The 27590-nt window shown below is 39.8% G+C and overlaps 1 protein-coding gene across 2 annotated transcripts in view; it reads right to left on the bottom strand.

The window, feature by feature from the left end:
• Positions 1-1991: 1991 nt before the first annotated feature.
• ROR1 (ROR family WNT receptor 1) overlaps positions 1992-27590 on the bottom strand; it is a 368857-nt gene continuing 343258 nt past the window's right edge. For both annotated transcript variants that reach the window (XM_019731569.3, XM_019731578.3), the window contains 2 exons: positions 19869-20080; positions 1992-6053 (listed from right to left, as the gene is read on the bottom strand). In XM_019731569.3, coding sequence (XP_019587128.1) covers positions 4626-6053; positions 19869-20080 — 1640 coding nt within the window. In that variant the 3' untranslated portion in view covers positions 1992-4625. The remainder of the gene's footprint in view (positions 6054-19868; positions 20081-27590) is intronic.

Below are 27590 nucleotides of genomic sequence, written 5' to 3'. Positions count from 1 at the left end.
TATGTGCTCCCTTGCTCCTTCTGCTCCTCCAATGTATCATTTCCTTCTTAGCATTTCCTTCTATTGGTTGAAAAACAATGCTTTACAAATTAAGACAAGCCTGAGCCTCACCCCTCGGATACTTCTTGCTGTCCTTCCTGAGAGCTTTCAGGCAGTGAGGTGCACAGTCTGAGTTGAGGGGAGCTCACGGCCAGCCAGTGAGGACTGACAGACTGCAGCTGGCAAAGGAACACAGTGGAACAAGCCGCAGGTGTCTGCATGCAGCCAACTGGGTCAGGTTGTCACAGGAAGCTGGGGGGTGAGGCTGGGGGGAGCCTCTGCAGCTGCTTCTGCTTGATGCTCGCTGGGAACTGGGTCTTTCCTCCTCCCAAGAAAGACCAGCCTTTCCTTGACCTTAACTTTGTCAAGTTACAGCACAGAGGAAGAGTTCTTTTAGTTGTTAATCAGTGCAAGGAGTCAAAAAAAAAAAAAAAAAAAAAAGCACACTAAGAGACCAACACTTTTGAGCTTGTCCATATGAAGGGAAAAGGTTTTGGTGACTATCCAAGAATGTGTGTGTGTCTTGAGCGAACTAGACAAGGAATGTATTCTTGACAAAAGTTAGGTGCTCTTCTCTACCCAAGTGAACAACTACAAAAAATATAACCGATTGTCAAATGGTTAACACAAGAAGTTTTTAGTGCCAAATTTGTAAACAGCAAAATTTGATTTCTTCTTTAAGGGGACTCAAGTGGCTAAAATGTTATTAAATGCTTATATACACCTTATAATGTATATATGCTTATATATACTAAGGATCTAATGACCATCCCCCACTCTCCAACCCCGTGCCTTTAACTTAGGGTGGTTCTGTGAATCTCAATCTTTATCGTATCAGAGAGCTTGCTAAAGCACAAATTGCTGGGTCCCCCACCCCAATTTCTGCTTCAGTACTTTGAAGTGGGGCCTCAGAATCTGCATGTCTAACAAGTTCCAAGGTCTGCTTGTCTGAGGACCACACTTTGAGAACCAACGGGATACGTGATCATCTCAGAAGGTGTGTAGATAACAGAGCTCCTCTTTCATCAGTATTTAGTGGATTGTACTGTAGGGGGCGTGATCTGAGGGGGTACAGTGAGTTTGTAGATGCTGGTGTTTAGGGCATTAAAGGTAAGGCCCAAATCATAGAGTGGAAGGGCTGGCGATGGTGGGAGGGGAAGAGCCTAGAGAGACACAAGAAGGAAATGGGAGTGAAAGGCAGACTGAGGGATTCAAGTGAGAGGGAGAAACCCAACCTGACACGGATCTCACTGCCATGTGAAGTGATTGCTTTATTGAGTTTGATCGCTGAGGTGGTGACAAGAGCTGTACCTAAAACAGATGGATAAGACCCTGAAGGTTTTATTGTAGTCCCTTCTGTATTAAATAGCAGAAATGGACAAGTTCTTTGAACTTTCATAATGATACTCATTTTCCTTGACAGTATGTATTAATAGCCAGATGGGGAACTCTTTCTTTTGGGCAAATAAGGTCATAAAGATAAGCTGTGACAATTAAATGGCCACATTTCTTTTATTTTATCGATATGGTTGGACTCTAAGTTGAACATAAGATGTACACAGCTTTTTCTTCTTCAGAGTTCTAAGACATGATTTTTGATGTTCAAGTTCACATGGAAACATCAAGGCAGAAAAGGATGCCATTTTTAAACCCAATTTTCACATTCCATTTGATTATAAAGTAGTTATTTAATATATTACTTTGATTTTAAAATTTAAAATCTTGCCATATATAGGTAACTGCTCATGAAATCGTTAGGATTCTCCCTTCCACCTATGGTCACTAGCAAAAGAATGCCCCAGTCTATTTTAAAAGCCTACTTAAAAAAAATCATTTCAATGAAATAGCACTAAATAGGAATTATGATTCCTTTCTATGAAATGTCAATTATTAGGAAAAACACTATTAAAATCCCCAAATACCTCTATGATAGCAATATTCAGGAAATAATGTTTTATGGTAAACATTTTTAATAAACAGCAGCATAAAATAATCAGTGTTTAATATCATCTCTGGTGTGTGAAATACAAATGCATATATCCTTAATATAAAATAGCCTTTTTGTCATTACAATTCCATGCTTGTCTATTTTAAATGCCCATAATAACAAATCAAACGTTAAGTAATACAGTGATTAAATGCATGCAGTGAAAATAAGAAAAGATATGGTAGGGCAAGATATCTGAGTACTGCCATTATATATTTGAAGAAAATCTATATCGAGCTAAAAACAAATAAACAAAGGAAACAAGGAAACAGACCAGATATAAAAATGCAGAGATATATTTTCACTTCTGTGATACAAACCATAAACATAGTTTTGTGCAAAAAAGAAAAGATCTGAAAATAAAGTCATCTTACAAAAAACGTTGTCAACAAAGCAAGAGATATTTTTCAGTTTGTGAAAATAATACTATTTTTAATACAAATGGGACTGTGCTATGTAGAATCACAGTGCTATTATAAAATACATTATTACAAGTGGTTTTGAAATTTTGTTTGCTCACCTTAATGACTTCAGTAATTATAAAATGTTTAAAATAAATGTTATAGTTCTTTATAAAAAACTAACTTGAGTTTATTTTTTAAACCATAGCTATGTTTTTCCAGAGTAGGTATTTTACTGGCTCATGGAATGCTAATTTCCCTTTAAGGGACTCCTAGAAAAACTCAGATTCACTGAAATTGTGTTTATTTAAAATAATAAATATTCTTGGAAAACAATTGATTGTCGTATGATATACAAAATTGTGGTTTGAATCTTCATCATTAAACAGTTGCATAGCAACAAAAGGATACAAATATTCTTCTCTACCTAAAGTTAAGAAATGTAACTTCTGAATCAGCTTATTTATGCCACAAAAATATGTTCTAATTTATCTCTGAATAAATCTGGATATAGCCAATTCTTTGTTCTTTAGGTTCACAGTACCCATAAGTCCATGTTTGTTGTCTGAAGATTCAGTGTTTGGGAAAATTGCAACATATTTTGGTAAATGTATTTCCTTGATTTCTCATCCTAATTGTTTGTGTGTTTTTTTAACTGAAACACCAGTGTGCTTTTAATTCTCTTATATTCTCCTCATCAAATACCATTTGCAGGAATTACTTTATCTCCTATAAGTCTCTTTCTAAGTCTCTTTAGCCATACAAAAAAAAAAAAAAAATTAAAAATGAGACTTTGAGACACTGTTCTTAGAATAAAGGAGCTATTTTTTTTAACAAGAGAAAAATCAAACATCACATTCTTTTCTATATAGAGCTTGCAACCAATAAGAATTCTAAACTTGGCAAAAGAGGGCTAGCAGGTAAATGGCATGAGATGTACATTTGATACCTCCTTCCCTCTAAGGTAGAAATGATCATGTTGCTTCTATTTACCAGCTTAAAAAAATTCAGTTCATGGTAATCTTTGAAGTGAGAATTTAGTACTTGGTTTTTTTTTTTTTTTTAAAAAATACTGTAATAGTGTACAAAATAGAATTCATAGTCTTTGGATTCCAACTAACTCTATGAATAAATTGGCATAACTCTTGGTGCTGGAATAAAATCTGTGAACACTATCAGATCAGAAAAAGTAAGTGAGAGAAACTGTAACTAGATACTGGTGTTAGTTTCCTACTTCCCCAAAGTCCACTGATGGTGAGCACCCCTATACCTTGATGAGCTGGTCTGCAGCCACACCTCTATTCTTCAGTGTCATTGGTTCAGGGAAGCTCCTGTGAAGCTGTCCCCATGGGAACCCTTGTTCCTCTCCCATGGATGGTGATCTAGGCCGGGAGCCATTTTCCTGCCTGTGCTTCCTGTGGTGCCTCATTTCTAATGGAACAAAGCGAACTATCACTATCAACCAACAATCGATTCCAGCAGCCACATCTAGCCTTCGTATGGTCTGATGCCCTTTGTTATTGCAAGGGCTTGTGTAAACACACTGTGGAAAAAGAAAATGTAGAAAAGGCCTTCATGATCAGCAGAGGAGATTCACAAAGAGCTACACTCTGCACCTTCCCAAAGAAGCCCCCCTGTGCAGAAGGCTTCAGGGGAACTTACCCTTGTCTTATGGCTCGTTTCCATCTGGGATTTCAATTTGACCTAAAGTTTCCTCTTTGATTCTGAGCACCACTTCCAAACAAAGATGCATAGAGTCTAAATTGAATCAACATAATTTCTAAACATCTGTCCTGAAGAAAAGACAGCAGGTAGACAAATGCTACGGTATATACACTTTGGGGAGCCGCAGGTGACTGAAGGTGAAATACACAAAGCACCATTTGACTTTCCTTTTTGGGTTGATGCTTAATCACAAAGATCTTTTCCTCTTCGCTGGTTTGCAATTTTCAGTACTTGAAACCAGATGTACCAATTCCAATGCCATGGCAAACACCCTGCTGAAGCGTTAATCCCACAATGATTTTTTTCTGGCTGGTGTCTGCCGTGCTTGGTAAGACACAGTTAAACTTCACAGAAGATACTTGTTGCAATGTCTGCTTAATGAGAACCTTACTTTAATAAAAACATTTGAATATAAATCTTTTCTACGGCTTTCTAGGTTTTCTCGTGTACCACATTTACAAAAGTTGTGCATTTTACAGTTCTGCAGAAATCATAGATTCGGTGTGTCCATGAATATTGGAGTCTCCTAGCAAAGATGGTTGCTTTGAGTCTATTTTGTAGGGTTTTTGAGATTTGTTGCCAAAAACAGTGATACCCATTCCACCAGGATGATTTGGAATTGACATGTGTGGTAGTAAAGGGATATTTGCTTCCTGATTGGATCCCGATGAGGGCAAGCTGGTCACATGACCAGTGCTAGTCGACCCACTGGCGCTGCTTGGGGACCGACTCTTGGGAGGCGGGCAGTGCTGAATCACTCTGGGAGGACCTGTTGGCTGATAATGGGCAGCTGGAAACGCTGCATATCCAGGAGGTATTGGGTATCCATTGATGGGAATGAATCTCTGGTTCTGAGGTATTGGTGGGCCAATGAAACCAGCAATCTGGCCCTGTGGTGTAATACCCTGGCTCGGAAACATATAATTGGGATACCTGGGGTTACTGAGATTACTCACTGGGCTGGCACTAAGGGAGGTTGTCTGCGTGGTGGCATTTCCTCCTGAAGGAGTAGTAGAGCTGGTATGACTTGAGAGTCCCTCCCAGGACCGAAGCCGGACGTGAATATCTTTAAATCTTGGTCTCCTAGAAGGAATCTCATTCCAGCACTCTGTCATGAGGCTGTACATTCTGGGTGGGCAGTCTTCAGAGCATGGTAACAACTGTCGTTTTCTCACCATTTCGATCACTTCCTGGTTACTAAATCCATAATATGGCTGGAGTCCAAAGCTGAAAATCTCCCACAAGACAACCCCAAAGGACCAGATATCTGAATCAGAAGAGAATTTGCCATACATGATGGCTTCAGGGGGCATCCAGCGAATGGGCAACAAAGACTTACTTTGCACCCTGTAATAATCAGCGGAGTAGATTTCTCTGGAAAGCCCAAGGTCTGAAATCTTTACATGAAGTTGCTCGCCGATTAAAATGTTGCGAGCTGCAAGGTCCTTATGGACAAAGAAATGACTAGACAGGTATTCCATGCCAGCTGCAATCTGAATCGCAATGTGCAGAAAATCTCCATGGTCCAGGCTGGATTTCACAGTCCCATCTTCATCGCTGCTACAGCCAACATCCGAATGTGGAGATCGCATGATGAGGAACTCATGGAGATCCCCCTGATTCATATACTCAAAAAGCATACACACAGGTTGTTCCTGAGTGACAGCACCGAGCAGGCAGACAATATTGGGGTGGTGGAGTTCGGCCATGAGGGAAGCTTCCTGTTGAAATTCTGTCCATTGCTGGGGGTTGTTATAGTCTTTCAAAGTCTTTATAGCAACCAACTGAGCATGGTCCATGCCTGGGAGATAGAGATGGCCCTTATAGATCTTTCCAAAGGCACATTCACCCAATTCTTCCATAAAACGCACAGCAGAGAGTGGCAGCTCCTTAGCCTTGCTCTGTATGAAAGAAAGGAAAAGTGTGGTTTAAAACATTTCTGAAGGCACCTTCTGGGCATCTGGGAGGAGGAGTGAGGCATATAGAAAAAGGGTCTATAAATCAGATTAAACAAAATACTGTATGTCTGTAAGTCTTTAAAATTGTTGGCTGCAACTTGGAGGAGGTGCCATAGGCAACTCTCTGTCCACCACTCCTCTATCCCGCCATCTACACCCGCTGCTCCAACGACGGTTTCCTGCTGTTGCCTAGAGTTTTGCTACTCAAAGGGTGGTCTGGGGACCAGCATCATTAGCATCACTTAAATTGTACTACAAATGAGGACTCTTGGGCCCACCAGACCTACTGAATCAAAATGTGCCTTTGACAGACCCCAGGTGATCTGAGTGAACAATAGAGTGCGGAAATGCGGCTGCAGGTGACACAGCTTCAATTCTCAGCATGGTACTTAGACTGTGTCATTTGGTCCTCGCCTGCCTACGCTTGCTACTCCTCTATGTGATAGCATCCGGTTAGTTAAGCAGGTCTCCTCACCGTCCACCCTTTACCACCATGCACGTTCTTGCCTAATACCTTTGCTCCTGCAATGCTTTCCTATTCTTAGGAGTTTGATTGTGTGAAAAGCCAGAGAAAACAAAACGAAAGACTATCACTCCTGCAGGGCTCACAGAAGAGGGGGGGAGGTTTGGAATGTGCTCCTCTGTACTTATGAAATATGTACTTGCTTCTTCTGAAACTCTTCCTGGCCACTATGGTCTCTGCCTCCTCGGGAGTCCTTTTGGCTTTATAGTCTGAATGCCACTACATGTGAGAGGCAGCGAAGTGGCTGGTTACACGCATGACCTCTACAGCCAGACAATCCGATTTTGAATCCTGCCTTCTCCCCTTACCAGCGGTGTATCCTAGGTATAACATGTAACCACCTTGTGCCTCAATTCCTCCTATAAAATGGGATGATAATACTTGATATAATTGCACTTACCTTGTAGGATTCTTGTGAACTTCTAATAAGTTAACATTTGTAAAGCACTTAGCATGACGTCTGGTATATGGTGAATGCTACTTAACTTTTAGCTATTACTACTTTGCTGTTGCTGTTCTTTATATAAATATAGTAGTTTGTCCTCTCAGTCAGATTTCAATTTCTTACATTGCCCTTCATAGTAATTGCAATTCCCACAGCTTTGTAAGTAGGTTGTTTACTGATTAACTTAAAACAGACAAGGGAAAGCATCTACCTCACAATGAAGCTAAGAATTAAATTATGACATTTAATCTTGGCAGGAAACGCCTATTTTTGAAATTCACCTCAAATCTAGCCTGACGTTTAGTCTAATTTGTTAGGCAAAAAGTCATAAAAGCAATGCATTTGTACATAAACTGGTTTTTAAAATAATCCTGCACTTTAAATCCTTATTTTTTAGACCAAAAAAAAAAAAAAAACTGCTCTGAGGATCCCCATCGAAGCTGACAAAGTTGTGATTCCATATGGAATGCAGAGCTCTCTGAACAGAGTTTAAAACAACAGTTTAGAAAATTAAGTGAAAGAGTTCTCTAATCCAAACTCTTACTAATTTAGAATTCAAGATGATTAGCTCCGTTCCAGGCTGATATTTCCCAGGGCAAAATACCCACTAACCTAATTATAAGTGTAAATAAACTTACAGCAAAATACCCACTTAAAAGGACAAAACGGAATTGAGGATTTTGAAACATTAATTCTTCTATACAAATAACATTTCTTATCGATAGGTCTCATTTATTCATTAAAGCAGTTTATGGGGTTTGCATTTGGAAATGTCTTATAGGAAAGTTACTTCTGTTAAAAATAATGGTAATTCATTACTTTAAACATTCAGTAGATTAAAGCTTATGGATCTATACGATTTATTGTAGTATTGTTTGTAATGGCAAAAGATTAGAAAAAAACTAAATGTTTACCTAGAGGAGACATTAAATTAATTATGATGTAGGTAGTAAATAAAATATTATATGCATAGTTGTAAGAAGAAATGAGGATTCCTTGTATGTACCAATATGGAAAGATCTCCAAAATCCTAGTGCTAAGTTAAAAATATAAAGCAAGAGGGGTGGCCATATGGCTCAACTGTTTAGAGCACGAGCTCTCAACATCAAGGTTGCTGGCTCAATTTCCCGCATGAGATCATGGGCTGTGCCCCCTGCAACTAAAGATTGAAAACGGGGACTGGATTTGGAGCAGAGCTGCGCCCTCCACAACTGGATTGAAGGACAACGACTTGGAGCTGGATGGGCCCTAAAGAAACACACTGTTCCCCAATAAAATTAAAAACAAAAAACAAAAAACAAAACCTACACCCTATCGCCTTAGCAGGTAAGATCTGTATCCCTTCTTTAAATAAATAAATAAATAAATAAATAAATAAATAAATAAAGCAAGCAAGCAAGCAAGCAAGCAAGAGAACAGTTAATGCTGTATGCTGCTTTCTGTGAAAGAGGAAGAGACAAAGAATGAGCAGTCATATTTTTTTGCATATGCATAAAAAAGCTCTGAAAGAATGCTCAGGAAATGGCAGTGGCTATTGGGGTGAGAACTAGGAGGAAGGGGACAGAGGTGGAAGATTTTTCACCTCATGCTTTTTTATCCTTTTAAAGTTGTGAACCAGACCAATATATTACCAACTGAAAAAAAGTAAATAATTTAAAAGCATGAGCCCAATCTTTCCCTTTGATTGAATCAGGAAATTTCTTCTGCAATCACAAACTATGTATTATAACGTTGGACTCATACAAATCTGAATTTGAATCTTGGACCTTGTTGCTTTCTATTAATAGTTAATATTTACATAGCACGGTACTACATGCCAGACATTGTTCTAAGCACTTAACAAATATTAACGCATTTAATACAACAACCCTGTAGGGTAGGTCCTATATATTATTAGCTGGCTGACCTTGGGTGAATTTCCTAACTTTCCTAACCTCTATTTCCATAGCTATGAAATAATAATATCTAGCTTCCATAGTTACAGTAAAGATTAGATGCGACAATGTATGAAAGCAAGTTCCACCTATTAAGTGCTCTTTACATCAATTTTACTTTCTTTATTAGGGAAGTAATCTAGGAAGTGAAGTAAATGCCAACGATTTAGATCCATTTATAGCCTGACATAGTTCTAGAGTGTTTTATAATTCCCTTTACCCGGTATGTGTTTTTTTGTTTGTTTGTTTTAAATAGGCTATGTTTCCGCCTGGTAATCTTTCTCCATTTTCCTGTAGTAGTTTTTGTTTTGTTTTGTGTAATTCTTTCAAAAAAAAAAACACCACAAGCCAGACACCTTGTTTTGGAGGCTGAAGGTGGATGAGAATTTGAGTGGCCCATGGCCTGCTCCTCTAGGATTCTGGGAGGTGTGGAGGGAGGCGAGAGACAAGAACCCACGTGGAAGAGTGGATGGCAGCACAGGGGGAAAGGAAGGAAGCAGGCCAAAGTTCTGAGGACTGGAAGAGAAGAGGGAGTGGACAGGATGTTGGCACCAGCCTGACACAGGGCCCCTGGGGCTTCAGGGCCCAGAAGGCTAGCAGCATTCCCCTACATTGAGGTAAGCACATGAATTCTCTTGTATTTGTCTTGAGAAGCAGAACTCTTACTCTTGCCATTTTACAGCTGGAGGAAGAGGCTTAAAAAAGTATCAAGAATTTTCGGGAGAGCCAAAAGTGCAAGGCCTACTGCTTTGGGCCACACCATTCTGTTTGAAACCAGAGAAGCCTGCTGGCTGGTGAGCCCAGTTTGACGTGGAATGTTTCTGAAGGCTCAGCCTGGGGCCTCACACCTTGCAGGGCTGTGAAGTCAGCCTTCAGCATGTGGTCACTCGGTGGAGTTATAATTGTTCTTTTTCCCTGTTCAGATGCATGAAAGAGTACATTTCCACCCAAAGTGCATCTTGTCATAGCTCACCCATACCTGGTGGGCCACATGGCACAGAGTCTCACCTCTTCTCCAGGCTATAGGAGGAAGAAGGAGGCGTTTACCAGAGCTAGTCATAACCAAATTGGGGGATGTGCTTTGGAAAGAAGCACGGAAAGCCACTACAACGGCAGATTTCACAAAATCTTTCCTTCGAACACCTGTGCAGCAGCCGGCATAGAAATACCCAGAAAAAAAAAATGCTCAGAGCTTGGTTTCCAGGGAACAATTTACACAGTGATTTGCATTTTTAAAATGCTCAAGTTACTTGATACAAATAAGTCTTAACTACAGACTCATTTTCAAATTTTACATAAATCCTGAACTAGTTAAAAAAATCATAAAAACCCTTAAAGAAGCAGTCAGTAGACTGTACGGTGACGGCAGGAAATTAGCTGTATTGTTGAGGAACAGATGGTTTACATTATACAAACCCTTTAGGCTAAACTTGTTTAGGTCTGGCATATTGTAAATTATATTTTAGTAATGAAAGTGAAATGACCTCTGCTTGACCTCAAGTGGGGTTTGTCTGTTTGAACCAATGTAGTGGAAAACTATGAAAGAAAATGAAGTCATAAAGTTTTGGCAGTTCAATTTTGGCTCATTTCAAGTTAAGGGGTTATAAATCTGTTTAGTTTTTGTTTGACAAGTATTTGTCATACAGGGATGTACAAAATGTAAAGAAGTGTAAAATACACATGAGGCATGGTGCCAAAGTAAACCCAGTACAAAGGAAAACTGGAATGAATAGGACCCTGGGCTCCTATCTCTTTATCACTCCCTCCATTAGTTGAATGACAAGATGGGCTCGGTTTATTATATGCTGTAAGGCAATTAAGTACCTTAAAACTGAAACAGGCTTTCAGTTTAAATGTTAACATTTTTACTTCTCAAAGTAAACACACATCTGCCTCAGTGCAGTTTTAAAAATTATATAATGTGGGTGGGGGAGAAAAAAATCAAAGTTGATGTAGAAGTTGATACATTATTCTAAAATCCGATTGTGCTTCTTCCCTTAGACATTTTTGAAGAGCAACTGTAACGAGAACATTTTAGACATTAGTGATTTAGATGTGAGTCAAATGTGAGTATTAGAGTACTGTCTAAACTGCTGATAGAGAGGCCAGGCTGATGTTGGCAGCTTCTTTCACCCAAGTGATGAATACTAAGTGGGGACATGTGACCCTTTTAGATATATTACTGTTAGATGGGAAAGCAATGAATCATGGGTAGGATTTTTTTTTTTTTTTAATTCTAATTATGTAGGTGGCAGATGGATAAGGAGGACAGACTCAGTGACTTATCTCTTTCTACCTTTGGGAAGTTACTCCTTAGGTGATAATAATTTGAAATGACATCTCTGCGTGACACAACTTACAACTAACCTTCCATTTCCTGCTTACTTTACATAAGTGATTACCGTAGGAAATGAGGTGAGGGTTTTGTGATGGCCATCAACATTTGTGGGCAGCATGGGTCCCCTCTGTGACTTCTGGCCTGTAACCTGAGCAGGGGAGGAAGGCTCTACGTTTGAGTCCAGTTTGAAGTAGACACACAATTAAAAAGCAGAGCTACGTGAGTGGACGGAACCAGAGCCAGGGCCGGGCTCCAACAGCAGGTGGTGAAAAAGAACTGACGTTCATATTCACACAGTTGACCCAAACCTCCCCCTGGAGTTCTTGCAGCCCCTGTAACTGGTTCCTTTCCTGAATGCCCTAAGAATGCTGCCCTTTTACAAATCTCTTTTGCTATCCACTTGCCGACTCTAGCTGGACTTAAGTGTCTGTAGGAGAAGAGCAGGTTCCAGACAGCGGCATTTGTCCTCAACCATATCAGAGGAATAATGAAGCAGATCCGGGCCCTACTGAAATTGGAGGGGTACTTTGGGTAATAGAAAGACATTACAAGGTCCTTTTTCTCTTTGGAAGCACAGTTTTCCCTGAGATTGATATTCCTTGGGGACTGACTTGGTCTCTGAATCTCAAGTATTGACTAGCATGTTCTACTTCACAGCAGGTATTGGAACCCCCCAGGGGGCTGGTTGAAACACACAGTGCTAGAAACTCCCCGAGTTTCTGCTTCTGTAGGCCCGAGAGTCTGCATTTCTGACCAGTTCCCAGGTGATGAGGGTGATCCTAGAATGGAGGCTTCACTTTGAGAACCACTGGGATACATGGATATGGCTTTGTGGATCAGACAATTGCTTAGTGATCTGGGTCCCTGCCTCTTGCATAATGAATGATCACAGTGTGTCTGAAGAACCTGGTTGAGCAATTTTGACTTACACAACACAGAGAAATCAACACTCTGCTTCAGAAGATGCTTAGGAAAGTCCAGCTAGAGAAAAATGTAAGATCCACTGATTGCTATTTATTGGGTTTATATTCTGCATGGCTACTGTCTTAGCAAGAGTCAAGGTTTTGAAATAAAAGCCACTCTATAGGGCTTGGGCCATGTTACTCAGTTTATTCTATTTTCATGTGCAGCCAATTGTGTGGGATATAGTTTAAGAGCTGGTTGCATCCGTCAACTGATACCATATATACTACATACATACAGAATAGCATATGAGGAGCCATGCAAGAACCATGAAAAGAGAGGGCGTAGTTCCTATCCAAGATGATTGTCACGAGCTTAATAATAGATAGCATGTACTGAATACGTGCCATGTGCCAGAGACTGAGATCATCATAATGGCTACACATTTTTTTTGAGTGTTTATGTGTTAGGCTATAAGTTCTTTATATACATCAACTCCTTTCGTTCTCGCAATAGCCCTGTGAAATTGGTCATTAATGACTAGTATCCCATTTTACAGATAGAGAACCTGAGGATTGGAGCAGTTCAGTGATCCCACAGTTAATGGATTTTAAATTCAGACTCCAGTCTCTTCTGAATGACTACGCTATATTCCCTTGTCTGCTCTCTAAGTGCTTAATGCATCAATTCCTTTAATCCTCATCACAATCCTGTGAGAGTCATACTATGATTTCCCTATTTTATGGATCAAGAGATCAAGGCATTTGATAGTTAAGTCGCTTGCCTAAAGAAGGACAGCTATTAAATGATGATGCCAAGATTCAAATCCAACTATGTCTGACTCCAGGGAGGAACATTTTTCTGGGAAGAAGTGGCAGTTTTCATTCAATCCTGAAAGGGTTCCACAATTTTAAAAGCATGAGGCCCACTGGTGTAGCAGTGGAATGTCAAGGTGTAATTGCTCTCTGGTCCCTGATGATCTATTCTAGACCTTATTCTGGTTGATCCTCTGTTGTCCCATTAGTTGACTGGGCTAAGTGAACCAAACTTTTCCACAGCAGCCTTTGCCTGAGTTGGGCACAAGAGCCCTAGATACTAGTACATGAAATTGAGATTTTTTTTTTTTTTTTTAAATATCTGGACTTGGCTGTTAAGAGGAATCTGTTTGACTCCAAAGCCTATTTTCCCTTCTTGCGCATTTTACTGGCTCTTAGGTAAACAGTGTTAGAATTGTGAAACAATTGACTCCACTCATAAATGGAAATGATTACATTTTAAAAGCTTAAAGGCCACAACCATTTTATTTTAGGAGGTTATGGATATTTTCAAAGACTGCAGCCGCACTAAGTGCCTTTTGGCTTATGCAATCAAATTCTAGAGGGAGTTTCAACCAATATTTTGCCACATTTGCTCAGACCTCAGCAGCACTTCTCTGGAAGTGATTTAACATCAGAAACACTTCTTTTCTCTGTAGCGTAACTTTCTGATAGTTAATTTGAATGTTTGGTGGTGATCAGGGTTGATTCTGTAGTGGAATTACTTTATAATGTCAATGGGAGAGGTTCTCCTCTGCCTGGAAACAGGCAGAACAGATGCCAGTAATTTTAACGTCAGCTTGAGCCACTAAGCGCTCATAACTTGAGTCTGTGTGTTTTAGCCTGAAAATAAAGGCAGTAGAGTGACATGGGGAAGCGCTGGAGCTCTGGACCTGGGCACACCCGGGTTCGAGCTTTAACTCTGCAATGTACTAGCTGTGTGACTTTCGGGAAACTCTTAATCACAAGACTCAATTCTGTCAACCCCAAAATGAGGCTCAAATTAGTACCTATTTCATAAGGGTATTATAAAAAATCAGTTGAGATAATGCATGTGAAGTACTTTAGCTCATTCATAATACTCACTTATGATACATCCATTTATAATATTCATTCTCCCTAGAAGTAAAGTTTCTACAGACATAGGTTTAAGCTAAGCTGAAGCTCTGTAATGGACAGCCAGCCTCTCAGCCCTCACGAGTGGACTATCTCCATCCTCACAGATTTGTCCAGGGTGTGGAGCAGTGACTTTACGTTAACGGGATGGGCACAGGAATACCAGAGCTGCCCAAAAAGCTACCTTTGCAATCTTGGCTGTGATTCCCTTGCCTCTGTCTTCACCCAGTTAATGCTGTGGGCTGCCAGATCGTACAGCTTCCCCCTCAACCTAGTATCCTGTGCACAGCATTTGGTAGTTGATTAAAAGGTTTGTGGTTACGCATATCATCATCATAACAAAAATAATTGTAACTTTTAGCTGTTGAGTACCTGTGAGGTGCCCGCTACACTACATCAAAGTGCTAAAAATATCTCTTTTAGAACAGACTGGTGGTTGCCAGAGGTAGTGGTAGAGAGGTGGGAAGTGGGTGAAATGGGTGATGGGAGTCAAAAAGTACAAACTTCCAATTATAAAATAAATAAGTCTGGGGGGGGGGTTCTAACGTACAGCACAGTGGCTATAATTAACAATACCATATTGTAGAGTGGATAGTTGTGAACGGAATAAATCTTAATAGTTGTCATCACAAGAAAATAAAATTCTGTAACTATGTATGGCGATGGATATTAACTAGACTTACTGTGGTGAACATTTCACAGTATAAACAAATGCTGAATCATTATGTTGTATACCTGAGACTAATACAGTATTGTATGTCAAGTATACCTCAATAAAGAACTAAAAATATCTCTTTTAAGTACTATTTTTATCCTTGTTTTATAGGTGAGAAAACAAAGGTTCAAGACCTTGCTTAAGACCTCATGGCCAGTACATAATGGAGCCAATATTTGTAATCATATCTCTCTGCCTTTACATCTTTGCTCTTTGCACATATCATACTACCTCCCACAGAGAGAGTAAGAAAAAATGTGGCTGGAAAGGTTAGTATGACCCTGAGAGTACAGGCTCTTGAGTGCTGGGAAAAAGAATTTTTCCCATTATAGTAAATGGGAGCTCAAGTGATGCCAGAGGATGAAATCAGCATGAGAGAGAAAGAGAAAAAGAGGACTGGCAAACATTAGAGGATGCTCCAATTTAGGGAATTAAGGGAAGAAGAGCTAGGGAAGGAAACAGGAGGAGATAGGAGGACAGCCAAGAGAAAAAGTATTTCAAGATGGTGGATAGGAATATCAAGTGCTCCAGAGAAATTAAAAGGGATGAAGACTTGGAAAATGTTACTGGATTAAATTACATCACTGGTGATTCCAGGGAGGTCCGTGTCAATAGAATGATGAGCTCAGAAGCCTGGGGGAGACAAGGCTTCAAGGAGCAAGTGGAAAAGTTACTGAGGACATTTTAGTACCAAGTGTGGTAAAACTGAGTAAGGACAGAGGCTTCAAAGGGATAGGCTTTTTGCATGGAAACATGTTGCTAGCAAAAGGGACAGGCCCAGAGAATATAATCAAATGTCAGTACAGTTAGCAGTTACACTGGCTGGAAAGAAAACAGAGAGATACATTGTCTGGAAGTAAAGAAACCGAGAAGCTGGCAAGAGATAAGGGTACGTTGAGAGATAAACTATAGCCACCAGCTTCAGAAAGCTAGGAAAATTCCTGCTTTTCCCCAAATATTCCTTATATGAATGAGCCAGGAGCTGTAGGAGTTTGACCCATGGACCTATTCAGGCTTCGCTGTAGCCCTCCCTCAACCCCCCACCACTTCCTTGTCCCTTATTCTCAAACCCCTGCACCCCGTAACCTCTCCGTGTACCTAAATCCCATGTAGATGAGTCACAAAGGGAAGGACAAAACAGGGCCCACCCTGTGCTGGAAGAAGCTCTGTCTCCTTTGTCACTCCTGGAGGACCACATTACACAGTTTTTCTTCCGTCCTGAAACGTCATTAAAGATTGCTCGGGTTTTCAGACATGGGACAGTTGTGAGAGTGCAGGGAGAGAAAAGAATCCAGGAGAAGGGAAGTTAGGGTTTCCAGGCCTTCTCAGAGAAGGTTCATTTTCTACACTACTTTTAAAAAGCACCTACTCAGATTGTAAAACTCGTAATGCAATACAGAAAAATCCTACTTAGTTCATGTATCTCGAGAGTACTCATTAGGGGATTTTAAAAATGGAAAAGACAGATTATCTAATCCAACCGAATGGCTTGAAATCTCTTGCTGAACAGCATAAAAGGACAATAAACAGTACTTTACACGAACACAGACTACTCTGAACAGCTGAGACAATTGAGACTCAGAGGTTGAGATTCTGGTTTCTCAGGACCACCGGGCAGTTAGACGTAGAGTCAGGAGGAATATCCCTCCATTTCTTGGCCCATCAAGGCTCAGAATAAAGATGCCTCTGTGGTCCACAGCCTTCCTTTCCCAGCAGATCAGAAGGAAATGCATGTGTCATGAAAAGTTTTAACTTCCAACTGTACCATTCCCCTCTCTGGGGACTCACGCCAGGTCCCTTAGCCAGTCTGTCTGTGGCAGCCTATTGTCCCCTCTGAAGGGTATGGATTTCTAATCTCCCTGAGGAGCCTCTTCTTAATCCAAACACTCAGGGAGATTTTAGCAGCTCAGCAAGTGGAGAGAGATGGAAAGAGTTTAAACCCTGAAGGGCATATGCGTTTGGATAAATAAGAATCCTGGAGTCTGTGACTTTTGAATTGGCCGAGGAAAAATAAGAATCAGACCAGGGCAGACCAGCTTCTATCCTTCACTCCTCTTTTATCTCAGCCTCCAAATATCCTTTTGATTTTACTCTGGTAGGGTGTTTGTTTTCAGGAGTGTTTTTCTCTTTCATTCTTATGTGTGTCCCTTCCTTTTAGATTTTATAGGTACATTTAGTATTTATGTGTCAGTGACCTTCCAAAGCAATTTTAGAGATTGACTGTTTATATTTAAGAATTTTCTTTAAGGTCTACAAAGTCCTTTGTGCTTTTTCCAGGAAAGGCACTTGGTAAGAACCAAAACAAACAACTGAATAACTCAATTTTGGAGCCAAATCTCTTAGGAGAGTAAGAAAGAAAGAAAAAAAAAGTTTGCATTTGTTTTTGCTGTTTCCTTCCTCCCCTCAACCCAGTCAAATCTGCTTAAGCCATTCGTACTTCCAGTCTGGTTTGGAATTGCTCGTGAGCTGATTAAGGCTGAATTCTAAAACGTGTGTTGGGAAAATTGTGACACTGGGAGATTTAGCAAGGCACACATCAGAAATGATAAAAGTAATATATACTTCACCAAGTCTTTGAGAAAACGTATCCCAATATATTTTACCTTCATCTCTGTGACCATGAAGGCTCTGGACAAATTTCCTATCTCCCCAGGAGGACTGAGGTACCACCATTGAGGCTTGCAACTGTCCTAAAGGCCTCTTGGGGATTTGTCACAAGCGAGGGTGATGCCAGTGGTTAGTGTCCACCCCAAACTGACCAAGTGGAATCATATTTAGTTGTATGCCTGGCTTCCTACTCCCCCTTCTCAGCAGGATTTGTTCTGTGAAAAAGTTATCATGGGGCCAGGCTGAAGTACAAGGGCTTTATCTAGAGTTAAAAGTCCTCTATTCACAGTTTATCTCTTCCAACTACTAGCTCTTGGACCTTGGGCAAGTTACTTCATCAGTTTGCGTCTTAGTTACCCTGGTTGTACAAGAATCATTATAATACCTACTTTATACAATAGGTGTGAGGATTAAGTGAGATAATGAATGTAAAGGCTCCTGGTGTAGTTCTTGACAATTTCTATCAATCAACATAGATTAGCTTTCTCCATTTATGCCACAAAGCTCTCTGAGGTCTTTATTTGAAAGACTGTGTAAATCCCAAACATCGTGCCTGTTGGTAATCATGTATTGTACTGCAAACCTCCACTAACAATGAAATTCAGTTGCAGCTGGAGGCGGACCCACACAATTGATGGATTTCCCAAATAGAAATGACTCCTCCCCTGACGCCTGCCACAGCAACGAAAAGCCCACCTTTCCAGGACAACGGCTGCTGCAGTGACTGCTGTCACCAAGCTAATCTGGATCGCTCTCCCACTCAGAGTCCTGGTGTTTCTAAGGCTTCTTAACATTTAGTAACAGAGATGACAGGAAAAGATTCTCATAGAACGAAGACTATTTCACTTGAAGTTTAAAGTGATGGACTATGTAAAAGGTCACCTAGGTGTTACTTCACGAGTGGGCAATAATATTAATTTCTCTATTTTCTTCTTCTACCTTTGTAAGGATTAAGTGTAATATTACATAACATGTATATGTACATATGTAAGTCAGCTAGCTGGCAGCTCGGATGTCAAAAAGAGTTGCACCTCCACCTCCACTTGTCCCCCCAAGCCACTTGGTGAACTCTGACTTCCAGGGTCTGTGGGTTTTTTATGGTAAAAATTCACACTTAAGAAAACATTGGTTTTGCTTGGGACAGAATACTTAAAATGAATTTCTAGCATTTAGGAAACCCAAAACCTGACCGACAAATATGACTTTACCATAGAAAACTATTTTAAGACTCTTTTAATTTTAAAAAAATCAAATTGCAAAGCAAAATAAAATCAAATAAGGGCTATGTATCAGTCCCAATTATGCTACTCTGTTTATTGGTAAAAGGATTAGTTAATGTGAGTGTGATGACATTTTTTCCTAAAATTTTGTTAAAAGTGGTACATCTCCTCTTTACGAGGGTCAAAAGGATAACATGGTCGCTAACCCACAAAGAAGACAAATATTGGTTGAATGAATGAATGGATGTTCCTTTGGAGTTGGAATAAGAAAAGGCAGGCTTTTGGATGCAGAATCCTCGATTATTTAAATGAAACCTCTTTGCTGCTGAAGCCTGGGATTAAGGCGCTGGGTGTCCAGAGAGAAAGACTCTGTTGTCTTTCAGCTCCAGGATGTGGTGCGTGTGCTCCATTTAAGGTAAGGGCCAGTGACCCTGGGTTCCTTGCCAGGACCTCGGGCAACCCAAATGTTGAAAGATGTGGAGGAAAACCTGAAAGGAAGTGGGTTGATTTAGCACAGAGAGGAGAAGGCTAAGGCGGGCTCTCATAAAACAGCGTTCAAAGATTTTAGGAAGGGCAACATTTCCTCTTAAAATACCCTTACACCAAAGAGAAAGGGATATAGGTTAGGTCTAAGAAAGGATATTGTTTGTTGCGGTAAAAAGCACATCACGTAACATTTTCCATTGTTAAGTGGACAGTATAGTAGTTATAAGTACATGCACATTCTGAAGTAAAAATGGGGTTTTTTTTGACAGTGAAGTTCATAAATAATGTTGGGTCTCTCTTTCTCTCTGTTCATCTCTCAGTCTGACTAGAAGAGTATGGAATTTCCTTCTTGGAAATTTTGTAAAACAGCTCCCATTCTAAGTCCTGAGGGGCTGGAAGAGATGACGGCTTAAAGATTCCTGCCAGGCCAAGCTCTATCGTAAGGCAGTGAGATGGCTGGCCCAACACAGAAGAGAACACTGATGAAAGTACATGTTCGAGCTGTCTTGGACAAAGTTAGAGAGACGTGGTTATCTGAAAACAAACTTTAGCACTTGTCAACTTCGTTTCATTTGATTTCTAAGCTGGGGAGGGTTATAGGTCTGCTTTAACCTAAGGCCTGTGGAATCAATGCAGCTCTGCACTGCTAATTTTACCTTGGGTTTATACGCATTCAGCATTGACATCTCCACATTTTGACCTCTGACGTGTTTCGGCTGCCTCTGGACAGGCGGTGACGATGACTTCTGATTATTGCGGCACACACAAATGAAGAAGAAGAGCAAAGCAATGGCCAGAGGAATAGCAACACTTGGCACCAGTATGTACAGGATTTCCATTTTATTCTTCTCCTTGGAGTCCTTCGAATCTGGGTGCAGACATAAAAAAGAACGAAAGTTCACATAACATGTATAATATTACATTGCATAGTTTTAAATGACCTCCTATTCTTTTATACACACAAATCCACTGTGAGAAAAAAGAAAAGAACCGTTGCTTATTACAATTTGTTTCTATCAAACCTTCAACATAATTTATTGAAGTTTAAAAGTTGAAAGTTCAAACGTTTAAAAATTGCAGAGGGAAATTATAAGGACTTCGCCTCCATGTGGGTCCCGCTCTGATGTTGCCTCTCTCTAGCGGCAGACCTGCATTTCTCTAACACCTTCAACATTTAACGCCAAGTGAATGGACTGTATACATCCAAGAGCATTAATGTAGACCACAGGGCTCTTCTCCCATTGGCCGCCAGCCCAGATCAGTCACCACGACACGGTATTCCAGAAATCATGCCATTGTCTTGGCTTGTTTGGACGTACAGGGCCAGTCCTGCATCTTCCAGCATCCACATCACTAAAGAATCTTGGCCTCAGTGTCCACCAGCCCACTGGCCTGAGACTATGGGGGACCTGAAGTCTGGGCCAGCTCAGTCTCTGATGACCTGTGTGACCTGGAACAAAACAGTCACCTCCCTGGGCCTCTCTTTTTCTCATTCACAAAAGTCAAGTATCTGTTTTGGATGGTGTCTATAATTCCCTCCAGTACAGCATCGCTGTATAACTTGATACTTGTTTGAAACCCAAGAATTCTTCTTAAATGGTTTCATATGAACCCAATAATTATGAGTGCTAACACTTTGAAGTGTATTTTTTGAAATCGTATACATCCACTGTACCTACCATTGCTAGGAAAGAAATATAATACATACAGAAGGACATGAGGCATACTTTTCTTTTTATCCGTTTGAGTCTGACCTTTAAAGCTAAATACTTTGGGCATATATTATCACTAATGAATTATCTGACGGGTAAAACAAACAAGAATTATGGGACAGTAATTAGAGAGATTACATAATCATACCCTGGTCACCAGTAACCTCATCAGCTATCTTGCTTTAAGAAAATCCAATAAACAAAACCTACTACTGCCCTGCACTATTCTAGGTACTGGGAATATAAAATTAAATACGACATGTCCTTTGCCCATGGTCTGGTTAGGAAAACACAGAAAACATAATTACAATATGTTGTTGGAAATATTATATGTATGAATGGTGAAGAGACCCAAAGTGTCCCTTCAAATAGTGAGCTTCCCTAGTACATGTAAATGGGAATATACTACACACTGTTTTTACTTGTACACACTTTGGGAACCTATTGTTCAATGAGATAGAGCAGTAATTAATCATACTACCTTTCCCCCTCAACACAAGAAGTTCGGAAGGGGTACCCAAACCTGGATGTTGGGACAGTGTTATATGGGTTAACCTCAGAGGGACTTGGGGAGCGGTAAAATCTGCTGATTGAGTATAATAAAAATAAGTTTTAATATTTAGTGAGTATTTTCTACTGCCACAAAATCATGCTAGCTATTATTACTGATATAGGCCAGGCACTGTTCTAAGCACTTTCCATTAACTCATTCATTTTATCCTCATAACGAGACCCCTGAGGTAGGTGCCATCCTTTATCTCCATTTTCATAGGTGAGGAAGCTGAAGGACAGAGTGGTTAAGTAACTTGCCCAAGCACATGCAGCTAGGAATTCAAAAGCTGGGATTCCACCGCGTTGGTCTTGCTTCACACCTCCTGCTCTAGCTACTACACTACACTGCCAATAATTTGAGAATGGCTGTTGTTTTGCACCTATTTTCTCATGGTAGGATTTCTTTTGTTTCACAGAAGTAGGAAGGATGAAGGAAGTCTGAAATATGGGGAATAACCCTGAAGCTTTGCTAGAGACGGTAGTGACAATGTAGCACAATAAAGGAAGTGCAAATTTAGAGTCAGAAACCTCTGAAGATTGCTTTTGTCATTATCTATGTAACCTTCAGTAGATACTTAGCTTCTCTAAGCAAACTCATCTGTAAAATGGGAATGAATGGTAATACCTATTTCATAGAATTGCTGTAAACAATAAATGAAGTAACATGGAAAGTATTTGTTCTGGTACCTGTTACATCTCACAATGTTTACCCCTTACCTTTAGAGGACGAAAGGATTCAGGATAAAAGCTTTGGGCTGAGAATTCTAAATAACCTTAAGCGAGAAACAACCTCTGTGACCTCCATCTCCTGATTTATTCAAGGGGAATAAGAATACTTGCTCTACCAGTCTTATTTGGTTCATGTGGGAGATAATGTTCATGAAAGAACCTCGGAAAATTGAAAACTGTCATATAGTTAGTTGTTGGGAACAATGATTATTATTAACATTATAAAACACTTTAGAATTTCTCGGTACCCTAAGCAGGGAAATCCCTCTTGTTATTCTTGGATTTTCAGTGAAATCATTACGAGGGTAACGATTACAAAAAGAATGAGGTTAATTTCGTACTAATGTAACACTAGTCATTTTTCTGGCCCAGATTTTTAGCAACAAGAGAAAGTAGGACTCTCACCTGTCTGGCAAACAAAGGAGTCTATTCTGTACTCATTCTGTATCAGATTATTCACGGAATGCCTTTGATTGTAAACGGGAGGCCTGAGACAAATTCCCCTGTAGGTCTGAAGGAGAACAAACTTCAAGAAGCTAAATCCTTTAAACACAGTCAAACTTGGCTCCTTCTGATTATACTGAGGATATGCAAACGAGCACGGTGTCTTCTTGCCAAGTGAAATAATCAAGCAGAACAATACGTGGTCATGTTGGAAGTGACAGAGAGCAAATTCAGGCCTATTGTAAGTCTACAATATCACAGGCATCCTTTCCCACACAGCTCTGCCGTTTGGCCAGAAAGGGAGTCAGTGCTGGCTCAAAACACTTTATATAAAACATTCCTGAGACTGACTAATGTTACTCATGAAAAATTAGAAAACTAGCATTTGCCCAACCTTTTCAAAAATGGCTTAGCATTTTTATTCATCATTTTAACCTGGTATTCGGTGTTATCTTGATTTTACACATAGAAAAATTGAGGCTGAGAAAGAATAAAATAATATGACAAAGCTAGAGAGTGGTAAACTGGGTTGAAATGAAAGCCTGTTTGCCTTCAATACTTTCATACTTTCAAAATTATATTCCTAATAAAAATTAAAATGCTACATGGAATTGTTTTTCATCATTCTCCTTAAGAGTCCAGGATTCCTTCTCAATGAGGGCTAATATTGAGTGGAGATCATACTACTAAAAAGAATCGCATTATAACAATAGACATTATTCATATGATGCACTGTAAAGGGTAATGGACATTTCCAATTCATTAGAAAGAAAATTGGCTGCATATTAGCATGGTGAAGATTTTTAATACTTTGGAATAACTGTTTAAAAGTTAAATGCATATATTAGTTACATCAAGTTCAATGCTTGGGATTTTTTTTTTTTAAGATTTTTTTTTTTTTTATTGGGGAAGGGAAACAGGACTTTATTGGGGTACAGTGAGTAATTCCAGGGCTTTTTTTTTTTCCAAGTCAAGTTATTGTCCTTTCAATCTTAGTTGTGGAGGACACAGCTCAGCTCCAGGTCCAGTTGCCGTTGTTAGTTGCAGGGGGTGCAGCCCACCATCCCTTGCGGGAGTAGAACCGGCAACCTTGTGGTTGAGAGCCCACTGGCCCATGTGGGAATCGAGCTGGCAGCCTTAGGAGTTAGGAGCACGGAGCTCCAACCGCCTGAGCCACCGGGCCAGCCCCTCAATGCTTGGGATTTTTGAAACCAACAATTTAGTCTTGATCACATGATTAATTTCCTTTTAAAAATCAACAATTTGGTAGTGCAGTTCACATCTGACATTCCTGTTTTATTTTTCCAGTGATATTCCATACTTTGATTAGTAATTAAATATAACAGAGAAAATACTCCTTTCTTATCCTGGGCTTAAAGCAAGGTATACATGATTTCTCATTTAAGAGGTATTTATATAAAATGAAACATCATCTGAGATATTACTTTGATTTAAAACAAGAAAATGCTGAGATCTGAAATATTGCAAAGGTGGGAAAAAAATCTTAGAGAACTTTAGAATTCAAAGGAAATTCAACAAGTTAAATTATGATCTTGTCTGAAAAAAATTTAAAAACCATAGAAAATGAACAGGAATTGCTACCATTTATTATTTGGAAACTATAAAATAAGTAAGTCTGTAGCAGATAGGGGCCTGCACCAGTGATATTTAAGCATATGCCTAGAAGCCAAAGGAGAAACGGTGGTAATTAGGCCTTCAGTTGTCATGCTGGGCCCAGCCATCCATTCTCTTGACTTAATGATGGAAATACTAAGTAGATGATCTATTGCTTTATGTAGTCTCAAATGAATTCTTAAAATAAGACTCTGCTAGGCCATGTACAGTGATTAAAATTTTTCTCTTCAGAAAATGTTTTAAACACAATAGTTAGGAGACAGTAACTCTTGTGAACACTTGAGAAAACTCTGAGTAACTAGAATCCACATGAATTCACTACAAGTTTCTGTAAATACTCAGGGCCTCAGTTTTCTCTATAAAAGGAAAGAGTTGGGCTAATCTTTTCTTTTTTAATTTAAAAACTTTTAGTTATGGTAAAAACACGTAACAAAATTTACCATCTTAACTTTTTAGAGCATACAGTAGTGCTAAGTATATTCACATTATTGTATAACAGATCTCCAGAACTTTTTTATCTTGTGAAATTGAATCTCTATACTCATTGAACAACTCCCTGTTTCACCCTCCCTCCAGCCCCTGGAAACCATTATTTTACTTTGTTTCTATAAATGTGATTACTTCAGATACCTCAGAAAAGTGGAATCATACAGTATTTGCCTGCTTCTGACTGGCTTTTTTCACTCAGTATAATGTCCTCTGTATTTATTCATGTTATTGCATGTGACAGGATTTCCTTCTTTAAGCCTGAATAATGTTCCATTGTATGTATGTATGTAGCATATTTTCTTTATCCATTCATCCATGTGGGCATTTGGTTTGCCTCCACCTCTAGCTATTGTGAATAATGCTACAGTGAACATGGTTGTACACATACCTATCTCTTGGAGATTCTGCTTCCAGTTCTTTTGGCTAGCTACCTAGAAGTGAGATTGCTAGACCATATGGTAATTCTATTTGTAATTTTTCGAGGAACATCCATACTGCTTTCTAAAGCAGCTACCCCATTTTGCCTTCCACCAACAGGGCAAAATAGTTCTAATTCTTCCACATCTTCACTAACATTTGCTATTTTCTTTCTTTGCTTTTTTTATTTTTTTTATTTTTATACTGACCATCCAAATGGGTGAGAGGCGATAACTCATTGTGGTTTTGATTTGAACTTTTTTAATGACTAGTGATACTGAACATCTTTTCATATGCTCACTGCCATTTGTATATCTTCTTTGGAGACATGTCTATTTAAGTCCTTTGCCCAGATTTTAACAGGGCTAATCTTTAAGTGCCAAAATTCAATAGGTTTTTTTTTTTTTTCCCAACTTTTTTTTAAAATTTATTTTTTATTTTTAAATGTGTTTTTCCAGGACCCATCAGCTCCAAGTCAAGCAGTTGTTTCAATCTAGTTGTGGAGGGCGCAGCTCACAGTGGCCCATGTGGGGATCAAACTGGCAACCCTGATGTTACGAGCATCGTGCTCTAACCAACTGAGCTAACCAGCCACCCCAATAGGTTTTATAAAATTAAATCTCTTACATTTTTTGTAGGATTATTTTAGAATGGTAGACCAATCACTTTTAAACTTTAGTAAAACATTTGATAAAACGATACATGATATCCTTATGGACAAAAAATGGAGGGCTAAATAACAATATCGTTAGATGTACTTGTGATTGACCATATGTCTGTACCCTAATAGTGTTAATCAGCAAATCACATCAAATTATAGCGGGCTTTGTTTGAAGGAGCCTGTCTATTCAACATTATCATTAACTACTTGATGATCACATGTTTCAAACTTGAAAATGGCCTGGATCTAGGAAGGATACCTAACTGACGATAGAAACAAAATTTTAGATGGTCATACATGACACGCTAAATAATGACCCCAAACCAACAGTTGACATTTTACAAATAAATATTAGCAGTTAGGTTAAAGACCTTGCCTAGAAAAATCCACGATTAAAGAAATCCACTAAATAATTTTTGATGTAACCAAACAAACAAAAGACTAATAAGTTTTAGTGAAGACTTGAAGACTCAGCTGGACCCAGCAACAGCAAAATAAAACTGTTCAAATTTTTTTCATATATGGCACTTACAGCAACAAAATATCCTTCAGTGACAACACTGAGTCCTGATCAAGAACATCACGGTCCTCTTGTGCCTGTTCTGATTAACAGGCACCAAAAGGTGTCTTCTACTATACGAGTTAGGTTCTTAAGAAGGTCTTTGAAGAAATAAGAAACACCCAGAGGAGGAGGATTCGGCCTCCTGGGTTCAGTCAAAGGGATCAAAGAGAAAATCAAATGAAAGATGTCTTCAAATTTGGGTGAGAAATGACGCCAGAGGTTACAAACTAGATCCAGTACATAGACTTGTTCCTTATTAGGCGTTTTTGTTTTTTTTTAATTAGTGGTCATCTTTTTTTTTTTTTTTTAATTGGGAGATTTCACATACATGTTTTGGTTTCTGGCATGCAAAGGCAGATGTTAAGCCGTCGGAGCCATCCCATAACCACGTTGGGATGGAGAGATGTTCCTAGCTCTGGAGGTCTCTGGCAATGTTCAAGCAGAGGCTGGATGATTTGTATGGTTTCTCCCAAGATTCTCTCACTTTGTAAACTGAGTTGACATACCTTCTTTAGGTTCTGCAGAACTTGTGACTCACTTATAAAGCAATTGCTTTAAAGCTGAGTGTTGTCAGCCCACCAGATTCAGTCTCAGTCCCTGTGTACCCGGCACTAGGCTGTGGCTGAACTCTACGAGTCTAACAGTTTTAAGAAGGGGCATCCTTGTCCTCTGGCTTTCAGTTGGGTTCAGCCAGTGGGAGTCCTTGGCAGGATAAAAGGAACTGCCTGGGGCAAGAAGAGAGTATGGTGATGAGCTTGCTCCTCTGGCTTCCTCCTTGCTGGGTAGCCTGCCTCCCCCTAGCAAGGGCCATGGGCATGCACTGGACAGCTCTCTCCTCAGCCTCACCTCTGCTTGACGGGGTGAGGTAACTGCTTCTTCCCCTGACTCTCCAGGCGTGGGATGGTAATGTCTCCCACTCCTGCTAGCCCCAGGTCATGCACCTTACTGGCTTCCTCTAATTCTGCCAACACCATTCGAAACAGTCTTTTTATCAAATTCCCCTTAGTCTGTTTGCGTGTGCCTTTTGCTTCCTGCCAGATATTTGGCTGAGACAAAGCCAATAACAACAATCATTGTGGTGTTAGACCAGAATTCTGTCACCAAAGGGTTAAGATGACAAGGAGCACTTCCTATTGACGTGGTGGTTAGCTCAGGAGTCGAGAGCGTCCAAAAGCTG

Source organism: Rhinolophus sinicus, chromosome 14, assembly GCF_057876585.1.
Source record: "Rhinolophus sinicus isolate RSI-liver-muscle chromosome 14, RSI-T2T, whole genome shotgun sequence".
In the NCBI taxonomy this organism is placed as follows: domain Eukaryota; kingdom Metazoa; phylum Chordata; class Mammalia; order Chiroptera; family Rhinolophidae; genus Rhinolophus; species Rhinolophus sinicus.
Note: the sequence above shows the minus strand (reverse complement) of the source record. Positions and strands in the feature narration are given on the sequence as shown.